Source organism: Arvicanthis niloticus, chromosome 6 (genome assembly GCF_011762505.2).
Source record: "Arvicanthis niloticus isolate mArvNil1 chromosome 6, mArvNil1.pat.X, whole genome shotgun sequence".
Classification (NCBI taxonomy): Eukaryota; Metazoa; Chordata; class Mammalia; order Rodentia; family Muridae; genus Arvicanthis; species Arvicanthis niloticus.
The window spans coordinates 58,518,233-58,535,905 of NC_047663.1; the positions used below are offsets into that span (position 1 = coordinate 58,518,233).

Below are 17,673 nucleotides of genomic sequence, written 5' to 3' on the forward strand. Positions count from 1 at the left end.
GGGATGACTTAGTGGTATTGAGATATTTGGTTCCATCAGAAGTACATGGAACAAGACAAAACCTATAATTTGATTCCAAAATTATATCTTGGGGCCACAAAAATAGCCAATATACAAGCTTATCGTCTGTACGTCAACCTTTCTGGCATCTGATGATGTTTTGTGACATTGACTAACCAATATTCTAAGGGCATGAACTAAGACAGGAAGACCAGGAGGAGGAAGAGATATGAATTGTGAAGTTAATGGGCAATGGTAAAGCAGGGTAAGCCCATCGAGATTCAGAGAGAGACACCAAGAGAAAGAGGAGAAGGTGAGAAACGAGAGAAGCCCCTCTCTGCGGATGCTTCCCATTTCAGAGTGTGTGGCAATGCTGAGGAACGAACGCCCAAGAATTCATGGGCAAGAAGGAAAAGTTACGGGAGGAGATTAGCATCCGCCTCATTTTCAAAGGCTAAGGTTCTCCCCTGTGCTCTAAGGCGCTCCGCCTCGCTCCACATACCAAACGTCCCACCGTGTCCCAACTGGTGATGAAGACTTTCCCACACAGGTCTTTAGGGAATGAATATTCAGTGTTGGTTACAGCATTATGACTCATGACCTGGTCACCACAAGGACAAAATGGTCTTCATTTTCCGCTCTTTCATATTACGTACGGGAGTGATGAGAATCCTTCGAACCGTCTCCTATTTACTTTCTTGGGTAGAATGACTAGATTTTCTTATTTCTATTCCATAACCCAGAAAACACAAAATTAAGGTTTAGGCACAAATGGAAGGCCATCCAAGACAAGGGCATGGTGTTTCTGCCAACATAACCATTTAATAGTGACTATATTAACACTCATTTAGACGCTGAGATACTGCTTTCCTTCTACCACTTTTAGGAGTTTGAAAACTACTCTTCCCAGAGTCCCTAGCAGAAGCCGACCAGCCGGAGGGTGTTGGGGTAGCTATTGCGCATGCTCATGCATTTTTCCTGGTCGATGTACAGAGTGTTGGCTTTCACAGCCAAGTCATGCTCCAGGGTGGCTTTGGTATGGGCCAAGGACTGCAAAGTGTCCTCCGAATCCCTCAGGCGCTGCTGCAGGGTCTGGATGGTTTCATCCACCTCGTAGACCTCGTTAACAAGGCTGCAGGAGGGAGACAGAGCATGGTTAGGTGGGCGGGCACACATGGGCAGCCTGTCCCCAGCTGATTTAAGGGACATGTCAGAAGTACTTTTTATATCCAAGGATGTATATATCTACGCATGCTTCCACAATTACCAGGATCTTCCCCTATTATATAGTCCGTAACTCAAAAGATAATCTAAACATATTCCTGAGATACCAGTAAAATTTCACTCACACACACCACACATGTGTACACAAACACATACACACACACCTATACACTGACATATACATTCATATGTACACACATAAATGTATGATGCTAATTACAATATTTTAAAAGAAGGAAAATTATAAACACTGATATTTTGTGAAAAAGCAAACATGAGAGAAAAGCCTCTTGATGTAGGTGGGACTTTCTAGAGTTGAGGAATGAGCCTTTAATGTATAGAAGTCTGCCCAACCTCTTACCATATCTCAGTTAGGGGCATTCCTCAAGTTATTATGTCCCATCGAGAGCCTAGGTAAAATCCTCCCAGATCTAAAGTCAGAACATTGTAATTTTCCAAACTTTAACACAACATAAAGATGGTGATGGTCTGTGACACTCGCTGTGTAAGCTGTGACCCCGAAACTGTCACAGACGCTCTTTCTGGGTACTGATAAAAAATAGTCCCGAGGACAGAAGGAAAACGACAGTGTCATCGCCAAGCAGAGCATCTCCGCCTCACTGACGCAGTCAGGTCAGTCTCCGGCTTCCTGGTTTTGTACTGTTTATAGACCATCCCTAAATGCCTGTGTGTTGTTTTGCATTCGGACTCTAAGCTACGGCTGTCTCTCTGCTCATCACCCTGCCAGAGCACTGCTACTTATCATTTGCATAAATAAACATCACTATTAGGCATCCTTCTGGAAATAGCAGCAGTACTTTGTGTGTGTGTGTGTGTGTGTGTGTGTGTGTGTGTGTGTGTGTGTGTGTGTCTGTCTGTCTGTCTGTCTGTCTGTCTTTGCTTGGGGAAAGCATTGTCCCTAAGTAACTGTTTGCCTTCTCATTTTGTGTTTTGCTATACATAAGATTTCAGTGTTTACTAAGCCAGCTTCTTTCTCCCCCTTTGGGATTCCATGTTTATATTTGGACCATTGCTCTTCCCAAGGGCAATTACCCGCCAATTTAACCAATAGTATCCCGAAGCATGTGCCTCTGTGGCACTCAAGGGTAAAACTGAGCCTAGGTTTTAAAAAGGCGGTAATCATTTTTGTGACTCGTTAGCAACTGCTCTCCATGTGAGTGCCACTCAGAACGTCATGCCAGGTCAAACAGTTTACTCTTACATCACCACATAGACACCAGAAACATGTCCACTCTCTCGTGAGCAAATGGAGACATCAGACAATACCCATCAGCCACTGCTAAATACTCTTCTCGAATCCCCTCCAGTTGAAAACATAACTTTGAGTACAGTCAGCCCCCTGTATCTGGGGGTCTGCATGTACATTCAGTAAGTCACAGATTTAAAATATTCGTCAGAAAATGTGTTCATGGTAAACACATGTTATCTTCTTACTTCCTAAATGATACAATGTAACAACCATTTGCATTGCATAGGCATTACAAGTACATAGAAGGATATCAATGAGTTATATGCAAATTCTGAATAGTTTTATATGAGGGATTTCATGTCCGTGGATTTTGATATCCAAGGGAAATCTTGAAACCACCCTCAGGGATCCTGGTGGATTTATATCAAAGGTGGTGAACGCAAAGATGGAACTGTATTTTCTTTATATGTATATATGGCATCTTGAGGCATCCCTAGAGGGAAAAAGATTTTACCATGACAGATACATATCCAAACCACATAGGCACCAGAACACAGTGCAACTGTGCAGCTTCATGGGACTTTGCAACTGGAAAAGGAACATCAGGTGTCACCAAGCCCAGTGTCCTTTTGTTTCACAGATGAGGAAACTGAGCACAGAGGATTGATGAGTTGTCCTATCCATGGGCACACAGCCCACATGTGTTTATAAGCAATCCCAGCCCATCCTGGAAGCTGAGGAGGAAATACAGAGCCTGGGTGGTGTATTAAGAAACAGGGTCCCATTTCCTGTCCCCACCCTCTCTATTCCTTGCAATGGAAGGACAGAAGCAGAGACCCAGGAGGGTGTCCTCAGGACACAGGGCTTCTTTGAGATGACCCATCTCACTGTCTCTCTTATTTGTAATCCCCACAGACAATACACAGGATGCCTGCCCAGCTAAATGTCATTACTGAATAAACAAGTAATTTTTAGTGCCAAGTATTTTTTTTAGTCCCAGTATAATACACATACTGTAAAGTTTACTATCCTAGAGCATGTTCATGTATAGCTCAGGGACATAGTACATTCACATTATGTAGCTGGCTCCACCAACCATCCAGATGGGGAGCATCACAGAGATCCACAACTGACCAAAAATGCACATCTGTAATGAAGCCTCTACATCTATGGCTCAGAAAAATCACAGGAGGAGGAGAAAGGTCATAAGAGCCGGCAGCCCAGGATTCTTTGTTTCTTATCAAACATATACACCTACTTTCTTGTCCCGATTCCCTAAACAGCACAGTGCAGCACCTGCTTATCCTACTACCAATTACATTGGATTATGCTAATCTATAGACGATTTCATGCATCTAGAAGGAAGTGCTCATAGCAAATACTATACCATTTAATATATGGGACTTCAGTGCCTGTGAATTTTGACATCTCTGAGGGTGTTCTAGAACTAATATCCCCAAATATCAGGGTGCTGCAATTAGGAGATTTTTTTTCTAATTCCCTTAGACTCTTTAAGAAGAGTTACCTGAAGGGGTCTGGATAAGATTCCACACTGACACACACATCTCCATGACAAATGAAAATCCCACAGCTCCACCCCACCCCAGCTGGCTTCTGAGTTTTTCCTCCCAGATGCATACACTGGGCTGACCCCAGGCTCTGAGGCTGGCAAAGGAGGGGTGTGAAAGAGATAAAGGCAGCATCCTGTGTCACCCGTGTGTGTCCCATCTCAGGTAATGCTAACCTCATTCTTTCGGGTGCTGGACTAACTTCTGACTAACTTTACCCCATGACCTCATAGCCCCCGGTCATAAAAACTAGCCATCTTGTCTTCCAAACACCCCCTCCTCTCCCACTTTCCCCACCCCTCCCACCCCTTCCCCATCCCATCCTCACTCCTCTGCAGACCAGCCCTCCAGTGAACTGCCACAATCTCTGGCCTCAGAGCATTTCTTTGCTATCTTTTTAGCCAGGGTAACATATCTGTCTTTTGAGCTCTTTAATGAACGCCAACCTCCAACACTAGGGGAAGAGATACTTCCAGTCCTTGAGACTAGCTTGTTGCTCAATCCTACGTTATGTATGCCAACAAGCCAACCTGTGGCTCTAGAGTTCTAGGAATATCTTCCCTACGGACAGCAGGAAGCAACGTCATTCAGCAGAAACAGCCTTGCTGGCAGTTACATCCTGCAGTTTGCCCCGCAGCTTATAGACAGGACAAATGTATGTGTCGGATGAGGATCAGCTGCACTCCCCGGTACAGGAGGCAGCCTTGGGAGGCAGGGAACAAGAAGTTCTAAATCTAAAGAATACACCAAGAATAAGACTCAGAACCAAGACAACCAAAAGGAAATGGAGGAGCCCACTTAAATAGACCTGCATCATGTCTGAGACAAGGAAGAACCCAGTAAAGGGCGCCCACCAGCTGGCATGTTGGTACACACCTCTAATTCCAGCCCCATGGAGGCAGAAGCAGGAGGATTCTGAATTTAAGGCCAGCCTTAGATACACAGTAAACCTAGCTCAGAAAAACTAATCACTAAGGGTTGGGACTCTGTGGTAGGGCACTTGCCTAGCATGTGTAATAATCTGGGCTCCATTTCTCCTCGCCCCCCTCCAGCTGCAGAAAAAAGGCCGGCAGCAGCTCAGACCATGGAAACATGTTAACATCTCATATCCCCTTCACCTAAAGACCAAGCCATTTTCCCTTCCAGTGGCACAGAGTTTGAGAGATCATCTGAACTGATACATTTTGTTCTTTACTGTAAACTGGGTTAAAAAGAGAGTTTCTGTTTTGTTTGCTTGTTTAAGATCTTAGCATATAAAATCTCATCAGCTCCTCAGAGATGCTGTTTATCACCCGCAGGACCTGCCTCTCCTCTCCCAGTCTTGCCTGGCTTCAGAAGGAATCCTGAACCCAAATGTGTCCTTACTCTCAGCAGGGAAATGCTAGTCTCCTGGAAACTCACCTGAGAGAAACTGATAATACCAAAGAGTCAATGCCAAAACAAGACGTGGAAGATCTGAGAAAAGCAACCTCAGAGAGTTCACTTACTTGAAGCTCTGTGTGCATAGCAGGGAAGCAGCCCTCCCCCAAAGGCAGCCATCAGAAACCCACATCACTATCAAGGTCACATGTCACTTCCACTTTCCGTGGTCTTGGCTGATTTTGGAAAACTATTTTACTGAAAGCGTTCCAGGTTTTTTTTTTTTTTTTTTTTTTTTTTTTTTTTTTTTTTTTTTCTTAACTACAGACTTGAAAACCATTTTGCATTCACATACAAATATGTCTGCTATAGTTTATTTGTTTTGTCTTAGTAACCAGATTTAAGTCAAGCAGGCCTTCTCTGGATTTCTACTGAAGATGCCAAAAAGGCTTCAGACTGCTTTTGAAGGAGCCAGCTTAGAAGAGTATTTTAAATGAAATTAAGTCTTGAAAACTGCAATTTTTCTACATCCTCTAACTCCCCCAGCCTGAATTTATGATCTTTCTCAATCTAGACAGACCAACAGTGGCTTTCATAGTGACCAATTTTGGAAAAAAAAAAAAAGAAAATATGTTTTCCTCCAAATAATACCATTGGCAGGGATATCCTAACAAGGAACAAAAGCAGGTTCTGTCCTAGAGTCAAGACGGAAGCAGAAGAAGCAGGCCCATTAGAGGGCAGACAGGGAAATAAGAGAAAATGCCAGTGGTCTGTAGCTGGGGAAAAGGAGCATTCTAAAGAGTGGGGACTCAATCACTCAGCCTCTCACAGAGTGTGGGGTGCTGGGAACACCTCTCCATGCTGGTGACTCCAGATTCACGTTAAGCAACCACTCAAAAGCCTTTTATGGGCTGGAGTCATGGCTCGGTGGTTAAAATGTTTGCCCTAAAGGTGTGAGGAGCAAAGTGTAGATAGCCAGGAGTCACATAAAAGGCCATGTAGAAGGCATGGAAGGTTGCCTGTAATTCCAACCTTGGAAGGCAGAAAAAGCTGGGGGTGGGGAGAGGTTGGGGTGTGTTCCTCAAAGCAACTTGATCAGCGTATCAGCAAGCTTTGGGTTTGATTGAGAAACCTCTCCTCACTGAATAAGGTAGAATGATTAAGGATGATTTTAGACATTATACCCATACACATACACAATCACAACATGCAAAACATAGACAGGTCTCACACACACATGTACATGCATGCACACACATGTACCACATGCACAAGCACATGCATATGCAAGCATGCATGTACACATGCACACAGGAATGCATACTTTGAAAAAGAAGTGCTTATGGGCTAGGGTGTGCCTCCATGATAGAACATACAGCATTCCTGAGGCCCCAGGTTCCAATCCTAGCACCAAAACCAAAGATAAAACCCAGTGTTTATCTAATTGCAATCTAAAGAATTTTCTCCATCTCATTTTTGATGACTCTGCAGAAACTGTTTTGGACCATGAAACTTCAGCTCAGCTTCTTAATAATATTTGCCTCAACAGGGCTGGGGAGAAGGTCTGGCTCAGCAGGTGAAGTGCTTGGTGCACAAGCATGAGGACTTGATTTCTGATCTCTAGATCCGATGTAGAAAGCTGAGTGTGGCTGTGCACTCCTATAACCCTGGTGCTGGGAGGTAGAGACCGGGATCACTAGGGCTCGCTGTCTAGCAGCTGGCCTGAAACAGCCAGCTCCAGATTCAGTGAAAGACCTCATCTCAAAAAAGAAAAAAAAAAAAGAAGAAAAGAAGAAAGACTGGGAGACATACTAGCAGCCTCTGGCCTCCACAAATGCACAAATGGGCAAATCCCCTGCTCCTAGGTATGAGCAGACACGCTCACCCTAAGCATACAGCATATCTGCAAAAAGCCACACTTTCACCATCTTAAGCCTAACAACTGTTTTTCTGCAGCAAGAGACACACTTCAGCTGGCTACCCATGGACTTGTCTTGCCTCTGGAGCAGAGGGCAGCTTATTCCAAATATCCGAGTGTGTGGAAAGAGCCCATTCTAAAGTGAACAATCTGTGTATCGGAAGCCGGGAAGGTGCTACGCTAGCGGATACACAGCTAATCCTGAAAGGTCCTTTGTGTGTAGATGCTGCCTGACCTTAGGATGGGCCCTGTCCTAAGGAACCCATGGTAAGCTGGAAATATAAAATGTGTTTAGTACACCTAGCCCATTGCCCATCAGAGTTCAGCCTTGCCTGCTTTAAAGGCACACAGGACATTGGTAGTCACCTGCAGCTGGGCAAAATCAGCAGGTGTCTAGTACAAAGCCTATTTAAAAACAACATGTTGACTATCTCATGATATCTAATGGGTTCTACACTGAAAGCCAAGAGTCAGACAGGAATGGACACAGTTTATGCCACAGTAAAGTTAAATGCCCCACCCCACCTCACCCCCCAAAAAACCCAAACACTTAAATCAAGGACTGTGTATTCTGGTATGCATGTCATAGCATCAAACATAGTCGAAGTCTATACTGTATATGGAGAGAGATTACAGTGATGATCTTCAGGACTCAGGGCCCCATCGTCTGTGTGAGAAAGAGCTTCCTGTTACATGTGAAGGAGCTTGGTTTGAAGAGCTAGCTGATCGTCTGAACTAGCCCAAACCTGGCTCTTGGGGCTCTCAAGAAGCTGAGGGTGGTCTCCATAGCAAGAGCAGATATCAAGGGCAAACGACACCATGATAAGCAACCGTTTCTGAGGGGCCATTGGCATTGGTCCTCAGCCTCTCTTCTGGTGAGTCCCTGCTCTCCTCCACACTGGGAAACCACAGAATATCTGCACCAAGAGAGATGTTCTGGAAACCCAGAACTCCAAATGCTCAGAAACCCAAACACTACCGTGAATGCTTGACTGAACTGATGCTAACGGTGTGTGATGTTCTGATGTCGGCTCAGTTTCTAACAAACATGCAGGGCACTAAGCTTACCACTTCAGCTGCCAGGAGAGCTCAGTTCAAACACATTTGCACCACCAGGCAACTGTCATTACCACTCATCTTAAGACTTTCTCCATCTTCCCAAATTGAACCCATTATCCCCCCCTCAACACTTTTAAAGAAGACTTCTTAACGATGCATCATCAGAAAACATCCTTAATCAGAGCCCTGCTGTATCCAGGAAGGGGTGCCCCCAGATCTCCCCTTCTACCCACTCCATGCTCTTACCGTAACTGAGCTATATCCCTGCACAGCTCTATGTTCGGCCTCCTCGTTCTCTCATCCAGCCGGGTCTGCGCCACCTTCAGGAAGGCAGACTTCTCCTTGATGGCCTTTTTGATGGATTCTATGGCCATTTCAGTCTGGAAGATCTCCTGCAGGGTCTGGGGCAATGAGAAACAACTGCTGACTTCTTGTTGCCTTTCCCTGAGCAACCTGTGACACTCCCACCTCGGACCACATGTGCCTCCTGGACCTCTGGGAGGAGGGAGTGGCTTCATTGAGAACTTTGCACCTTCCACATTCTTCTCTCCTTGTGTTCAGAAGACCTGCCATCTCTGACCTTGCTCTCTGTGCCCCCCACAGTTCCAGCTCCTCCCCAGTTTGCTCCTTTGGTTGTGGCCCCTTTCCTATGGCCTGGAGACAGCCCAGGCAACACCAGCACATTTTCCAAACTTGATGTGTTTTCTGCCACTCTCCTGTCTAATTCCGGTGGGGGTCTCTCCAAGCCCTCCCATGTCCCCTGCCAATTACGTTTGCTCATGGTTTATGCCCGATCCCTCTGCCTCCCACCTATCAGACATACATTACAGAGGTTCCTGGATTCTGTCTTTAGCACTCACTGTTCTCATGAAAATGCCTCTCAGGGCCAACATCAAGGCCTCTTGGGTCTTTCCCTCTCCTTGAAATCCTACCTCACCTGCTCTCTTGGCCAGCTGCGAGCTACATTCCCAGCTTTCTATCTGCTCCTCATCCCATGGCCAAAGCTTTATCTTCTGAAACGCTGCAGCTATGTCCTCTGTCTCCTACAGAGACCTTGCAAAACCACACTCGTTTAATGCCTGTGTAATCCAAGTACTCCTAAACCTGCCTCTGAGGCTTTGACCTCTCTCCCAAGCTTTACCCAACCTGTCAAAACTCGTCATGTCTGTTTCTCGCCAGAAGAGACGATGCTTCCTTCTGCTAAACATTTATCTCTTTAATTCCAAGTGGTTCCTTCTGTGCCTTCCCAACATATTATCCATGTTCTATGGGGGGGGGGGGGTTGAGATCGGGAGGTAGATGTGTGGGTAGGGGTGTGCCTGCATGTCCATGTGTATGTGTATTGTCTCCCTAGGGCATGAGACAGCAGGATCGATGTGACATCCCTGTGTCTACAACATGCTTGAGTGGAAATTAGAATGTTCCTATATTGAGTTGAATCGTGTGTCCTTCCCCAACAAGTTTACCTTACAGAAGGAAAAAAAGAAGCTACAAGTGATGGAGAATGCTTTCCATAGAAGTAAAGGCAGCTGCTCTTGTCTATCTTGAGGTGCGGCTTCTGCATGAACCTTTCTTTAATTGTCATTTAAAACTCCTATACTCAACAGCACAGAACACTTCACAAACTCAGGAGCACTCCACACTGCCTTTTTGCTTCCTGTATTTGGTCCTGTCGCCCAGAAAAGGGGTCTGAAATGGTTGACCCCAACTTCCCCTCCCCCGACCATATGTTCTTCGTAAATTCCCTTCTATACAACAGTTCATTAAACTTTATCATAATATTTTTGTTTCCATTGGATACTAAGAGCCTTTCCCTACATAGTGTGTTCTTTGTGTTCCAAATACCAGTGAACTCCCATTTCATTTTGACACCTGGCTACAGACTGAAATAAAGAGCAGGCTTTCTATTGCTTTTCATTTTTCCTCAGTCTGGATGGCCAGGAGACCAGGCGACTTAGGGTGCTTTTCTGGGAGTGGTGAGAGGTTTGTGGACTCAGAGTATCCTGCCTTGTCCATGGCAGTAATGGAGAGCTCACAATTAATCGACCATTTTATTTCATTTTTCCAATCCTGGAGGTGGAGAAAGAGGCCTTGCATGTGCCACGCAAACTCTTTGCCTCTTGGCCCACCGTCATCCCTGGGTATAGTTCTTAGAAAGGGCAGGCGCTTCACCTTTGTTAAGTGAATGTGGATCTTATTCTTAGCATCAGCAGTCTCTGCAATGCGATTGGTGAAAGCCACGTTCACTTTGTTGAACTGATTCCACATCTCATTGGCTGTCACAACCAGAAGGTTCTCAGTGTCCTCTCTTAGCTTAGCGGAAGCTGCCCTCTCACTCTGGGATCGGAGAACATTGTCATCCGTAAACTTGGCCCATGTCTCGGGCACTGATACCCTGGGAATGGAAAGAGAGCCAGTGTCAGCTCAGATGGTCTGCAGGGACTACTCATCTTGAAAGACAAAGGCTCCAGTACCACCCACCCTAGACACATTACACAAAGTGGAAACAAAAGAATAAAGCTAATTAAACAGAAAATCCCCAAATGTTCCTATTTTACAGTTAACCTGGAGTCTATTAATAGGCATAGAGGAACAGGCTCTTTACAAGTGTGTTACAGCCAACCCAATAAACAGAAGCAAGAATATCAACTTGGGAGTTGCCAAAGGTGTGCTGATGAACAACAGTTCACTGAGAAACCTTTCCAGAAGAGTAAGGAGGGAAATGGTAACTTGCAGCTGGAGACATGTTGAGGAATGTCTGCTGTCTTGCAGCTGAGGCTGTTGAACTGCCACTTAAATGTTTATAACACAGAAATTCCAACATCCCAAGAAAATAGTATTCCACAAGATGGATATGGAAAGGACAGTGATTTTGGCAATATTTATACAAACCTTTGAAAGCTTAGAAACAACGCAAAAGAATAAAAGTCCGGGTTAGACTAATACGTGTGAAAAATCTATTCAGCATGCAAATCCATGAATATTTACTTCATGAATCTATATTAACCTATTAAGTTCACAAGCAACATTATTGATGCAGCATGTGGTGAAAAGCTAGATAGGCTATAGAAATGGTTTGTGATCACTACCCTTCTTTAAGATTACAAACTAGCATCTGTTGATCTGGGGACGCTTGGAAGGACTAAAGAGCAGTTGTCAAGTTTGGATGTCTCTGGATGATATATTTAACAGGTGATATCTGTTTTCTTGTTCTTATAATACAGTACTGAATAAGACTTAATGTTGACTAGACCCAAAATAATGAATGTGCCATAAATTTTGAAAGAGATGGCAAAGGACTCGTGCTAAAACTGGGGGCCTTTCAAAGGGCTAGGCCCCAGGCCACTGCACATCCTCCAAGGAGGCAAAATTAGATGTTCTCTCTCATGTAAGAGGCATCATGTGGGGACTACATAGAACACAAGGTCTGGTTCTGAGTCACACCTGAACATTAAAAGCAAAGAAGTAACTGGTATTGTAGCTCTCAAGAGAGGGAGCTGCTTTGTGGGACAAGTACCCACAGGATGGAACTAATTTTGGAGTCACTTTAGAGGTACTGTGTAGAACCTGTGTGGGGGAACTATGGGGATCTTTACAGGGTGCTGAAAAGTCTCCATCTTACATGTGGCTGTGGTTTTACAGGCATTCAAATATGTCAGTCCCACTGACACACATGTGCAGTTCAGTCATTTTATTCTATATAAATTTTACTCAGTCAACTTGGTTATTTTTTAAAGGAAGTGGCTGGCTCAAACTATAAGCCCTGCCCCATACAGCAAGCATCCAGAGGTCTGGCAAAGAACTGTCAGCAAGACAACTTGTGACAAGCAGTGGTGAGAGAGGCATTTGTGGTTTCCAGCCTGTGCATGTAGGACCCAGGGCATCTAGGAATTGGCAATGTCTGGTCAACTTTTTGTTTGTGTTTTTCTAGGTTTTCATTTAAGAGAAACATTTCTCTTTGATGAAAGAATGCAGGACAGTTCAACTCTCAAGGCCTGACCCTCCTAGAATAAAACCTTATTAAAACCTGGTCAAGGCCAAATGTGTCTCTCCTGTTCAAGCACCCAGCCATGCTTCACACCCTCCATTTTAACTCATACTGACTATGCTTACCATCAGTGCATTGTTGGGAAGTACAACCTTTAAGGTAGTGGTTCTAAACCTAGTGGCCATGACTCCTTTGGCAACCCTCTATCTCCAAAAATATTACAATTCACAACAGCAGCAAAATTGCAAGTATGAAGTAGCCACAAAAATAATTTTATGTTTGGGGGGTCACCACCATAGGAGGAAGTGTATTAAAGGGTTGCAGTGTTAGACAGGTTGAGAACTTCTACTTTGAGTTCTTAAAGCACTGCTTTAAGTAATGAGTGGGCCATTAAGGGCCATTGATGCCTTTAAAAACACTCTTCCCTTTGAGGTGCTGGGAACACCAAGCAGATGCACCCCTCACGAAGTCACACCCCCTGCCTGCATTCATGCCTCTCTGGAGAGAATGAGTTCATTCTCATTGGAGTTGGTTAGTTTTCCCAGAGTGGGGCTGCTATGATAGTGAGTCCTCCAGTCACTTTTACAGATGTTCATTTGCCTTTCTGTTTCTTCAGCATAAAAACTCCTGCCAAAAAATTGCCACTGTGAACTTTCAAGACTCCAAAAATATGAACCCAAGAAACTTCTGTTCTTTATCAATCACCAAGTCTTGTGGGGGGGGGGGGTTCCATGACAGTTGCAGAACACAAGAGTTAAGGCAGCCTGTGTGCCGCATCATTATCAAAGCAGAAAGGACACATGTCATTACAATCACAGGGTGGTAAGTGCCAGCTTACGTTGCATCGACTCTCTCCACCCCCCGGAAGTAGCTGACACCCTCAGAAGTGTTGCGCAGGTGCTTGCATTTATCATCGATCCTGAGTGCAGTCTGCTTGTCACTCAGATCCTTCTCAAGCTCATGCTGTGCAGATCTGTTCGAGCTGCAGTGCCCAGGGAAGAGAAGAAAGACATGGTTCCAGTTAGTTCCCAAAGGACCGGGCATTACCCTCTAAGTCGGGGCTTTCCCTACTTCTCCATCAGAACAATCAACTCCTAATGTGAAGGAGCATCTATGGAGACGGCCATGCGTGTGAGGCATGAGGACCCTACCCTTGCCCAGCCCACCCTGCCCTGCCATGCCCCACCTCTCCCCACCCTGCCCATTCTTTCTGTCCATGGAATTCAGAGAAGTGGGGAGAGGATGTGGAGGGAGAATAATATATCCTCATGCTCACCAACAGTTGAGACAGGATACTGGTTTACAACCTATGTCCATTTCTGTGCCTTCCTTTCCTCCTTCCTGTTCAGCTTCATATTCTCACCCACTTCACCCCTATGCTTTGAAAATAATTTTCCCCAAGAACCTAATGAGACATATACATCAAAGGCTCCCTTGATTCATTGGTGACCTAAGTTTGTGACCATGTTTTGCCTCAGATGTTTTGCAGGAGATATAAATCAAGAATCAAAACCAACTTTCAAGAGTGCTTGAAGTGAGGACAGGAAGCTGGTAGTTTACCCCAGGCACTTTGTCCCTGCAACCCAGCCACTGGAAGAGAAGAGAGTCTGACAGTCTCAGAAATACAGTGTTTCCCAGATGCTAGGGAGAGAAGAACCATAAGGCGTGTCCAGAGACTATTCCAGGGATGAGACCTGGGTATGGGTGACAGGTAAAGCATATCTTCAGTCATAGGACAGTTCACTCATCATCTGTTATGTGACCCTAGAAACAGTGAACACATAAGAAACTTCTCTGAAGAGTTTGTCCTACTATGAGCACATAACAATATACACATGACACAGGCAGCTGCTGTGGCTCAAATAAGAAGGTGATAACAAGATGGGCCAGGAACTCCAGAGCAAGCGCTGTGATTTTACATAGGACAGTCAGGAGAGGGCTCACCAGATGACATTGAGTCTTGGGGGTAAGAACAATCTTATCATACAGGTTAGACATCTCAAAGGCACAGGTTTCCTTCTAAGCAAAACTGGAGAGTGCTGACTTGCTATTGAACTAGATCATTCTGTTGCTGTGCTAAGGACAGACTGCTGGAGACCTGGGGACACCCACTGGGAACCCACAGCAGTGACTTGAAGCAAGAAATAACAGCAGGAACCAAAGGGAGAGCAGAGGAGATGAGAAGTGTTTAGACTGTGGTATGTTTAAGAACCAAGACAACCCCCCATGAGGTAGGACTTGAGTGAGAATCAAGATCTCAGCTGAATCATTAGATTGATAGAATTCCATCACTGGAGTTGGGGGACATCAGGGTTAGGAGCAGGATCTGGGAGATTTCAGGTGACACATTAAGCCTGAGTGTGCTTTACACACCTACATGGAGGCCCCCAAGTAGCTGTTGGAATTTGGGGGAGTCTATGCTAAAGACAGAAAGTTGGGAGTCATTAGCACATAGTCTGTGAGGGCAACTGAGTGATTAACCACGTCTATGCTAGAATCTTAAGCAAGGCCCGGCATAAGAACTGCTCAGTAAAGATTGCGTCTGACGGAATGAACTGATACCAGCCTCTTCTGCTCACAGTGGCCTGTGCCTTCAGTGGAATCACTCAGCTACAGCTTTGTTTCTATTTTGTGTAAAATAGAAATGAGGGCAGTCTTAGGGAAACTATCTGCATTTCATAAGTTCTAGAAGAACATATACGCGAAGGATGCCTCCCCTTGACACTGCTGAGACTCTTGCTTTGGGTTATTATGCTGGAACTCTGGATTAGAAGATCTATCTTGTTTGTGATCTGGGGTCAGCACATCACATGGGCTTCCTGTCTTGGAATGGCATCTTTAAGGAGAAGGGAGTCTGGATACCTTTCTCACATGGCCTCAGGGCACCTGGGAAGATACGTGACGTTGTATCTCGTCAACATCTGTCACATGATCAGAAACGTCAAGAGCCTTAGATGCCACAGTGGTGGCCAGGGAAATTCCATTTCCAGATGACATACATTCTGGGAGTGGGGCAGTGGCATCTAAAACAAGTGGATTGGAAAAACCCTGTTTCTTTTATAATCACTGGAGGGAGCACAACAGGAAAGCCACCCAGGGAGGTGAGATTGACATTCTGTCCACTATGGATTTAAGCAAAGCCAGGCTCCTTAGAGGGAACCAACAAAAATCCAAGCAAGTGCGCGCGCGCGCGCGCACACACACACACACACACACACACACACACACACACACACACACGGTCAAGGCCTTGCGCAACAAGGCCTGTGATTCAACCAAGGGAGACAATTAGTAATGCAGACTTACAGAGACGTGTAGCTACCCCAACATGGCTAGTCTTGTCCAAGTAAAGCCAAGGACAACGACATGGCAGCAGATTTCAGATTGTGAAAGATAATGGAGGTCAGTACAGATTCTTAGAGACATGTTAAATGAAACTCCTAAGTTACGAGCTCATATCAGAACTACCCTGTCCAGAGGCAAACCTTGCCGGGCAGCCTCCTGTCCACCTCACCAACTCTTGAGTTATAGAGCCTTTTAATGCCACCTCCGGAGAACCACCTCATCGACCTTCCCAGTGTTGGCCCCAAGGCCGAGGTTGGGCAGCCTAAGCAGGTAATGACACTTGTTACCTGAGCAGTACCCATGTCATCTTTGGTAACAGTAGTATATGTGTAGCTATCGTTTCTTTTGGGACTGTGCATTTTCAACCCTGCTTCTTCCGGTGACCAGAGCCAACACAGACCTTCGAGGACTGTTAAGACAGCAGGTTCGGACAGCACTTTTTCTATTCTGACAGCCCTTACCACAATTTAAGAACTTCTCCCAATTTTGTTCTCTCTTCTCATTGTCTCCACCCTTGCCTTAAAGGTGCCCGAGAGTCTGTAACCTGGAGGGCTTCACATTCTGGTGGGGAATAGGAATGGTGCTTAACAACAGTGCTGTGGGTGCAGTGAATGATGTAATCAGGACAGGTGGATCTTTAAGGAAGTATAAGAACAAAAGGAAGACAGCCTACTGCCTGTCCACTACCAGGACTGAACACAGACCTCAAAGGGAAAGACTCGAGTGTGTGTGTGTGTGTGTGTGTGTGTGTGTGTGTGTGTCTAACAGAAATGTGTACAGGAGGCAGAAGCACAGTTCAATGATGGGCTTAAAGGCTGGATAGAGAAGAAACGCTTACGCAAGTTGGGCAATCGCCTTATCCAGATGTAGCCTCATTCTTTCTTGACAACACAGAATGGTATCAACTTCCTACTCAATAGAAAAACAAAATCACACATTAATGTCTTCACTGAAAGTCAGCAGTGTTCAAGTCTATCAATGAAGGAAATTTTTATTAGTTGAAAAATCTGTGATATCATACAGTAGAATAATTATGCATCTATTTATTTACCTGCAAGCTCCATGATGATACAAATCAATCTTTCCTTATAGGACTACAGGGAAACCATCATATGGACCAAGCTGGAACAGGGGTAAAATTTTAGTGTTTTGTTCCTACCCCATCTTTGTAAGTAAAACAAAGCAAAGCAACAACAAAAGCCCTAAAACTCTGGTGATGTGCAATATTGAACTTATGGTGCCTTTTTAAATAGCAGCTTTACTTCAAAAGCACAGAAAACCAGTAAAGGTTGAAAGCCAGCCCTGAGAGCTTTCCATAGCTATACACACAATGCTCACAGGTTGAGCTCTGTGTTTCAAACATGGAAATTGACCTTCTACCTTGGAGGTCAACCACCTGATGTCATGCTGTGCCTCATGACCCAATCCCCACACTTGAACCAATAGCTGTGTTAGCCATGCCACTCACTTGACCAAATGTGTGGCGTCTTGGGGCTACAAGGATATATGCAGTATTTCACAGCATGTAAATATTAATTTCCCTCTGAAACTCATCTTAACATTAGAACATTTACAAACTCAAATAACACCTTTCAGACATTTTTATAAGTGTGTATAATCATTTTTTTTACCACTTTCTAAAGTAAAAAGGGATCGTCCTTAATATTCTGTTTTGTGGCCTTTTAAACTTGGATGTTTCTCCATAATAGTAAACCATGCTGTTGTGCTCAATCGGAGTAAACAGATCAATGCTGCCAAGGCTCACGCTTGTTTTCTAGGCTTGGCAATTAAAGCTAATTTCCCTTCCAGAAAGCTGAATTTGTCTACAACAATGAATATTGTCTGCCTTCCTTGGGCATGCTGGGTAGTCATCTATCCTGCAACTCTCGCCAAGGTGACAGAGCATGCCCCAAGACAACAGCCAACCTGCCTGTATTTGAAGGCTAATATAAGAATGTATTTGACGTTCTTAACATATTTAAAATGCCGTCCTTAGCCACAT

At 44.8% G+C, this 17,673-nt stretch overlaps 1 protein-coding gene across 1 annotated transcript in view; it reads right to left on the reverse strand.

Annotated features, from left to right (window-relative positions):
* Nucleotides 1-797: 797 nt before the first annotated feature.
* The window catches only part of Tekt3 (tektin 3), a 34,965-nt gene continuing 18,089 nt past the window's right edge, over nt 798-17,673 (reverse strand). The window contains exons 4-8 of the mRNA XM_034506620.2: nt 16,510-16,580; nt 13,165-13,308; nt 10,511-10,733; nt 8,585-8,739; nt 798-1,132 (exon numbers count right to left, since the gene is read on the reverse strand). Coding sequence (XP_034362511.1) covers nt 916-1,132; nt 8,585-8,739; nt 10,511-10,733; nt 13,165-13,308; nt 16,510-16,580 — 810 coding nt within the window. The 3' untranslated portion in view covers nt 798-915. The remainder of the gene's footprint in view (nt 1,133-8,584; nt 8,740-10,510; nt 10,734-13,164; nt 13,309-16,509; nt 16,581-17,673) is intronic.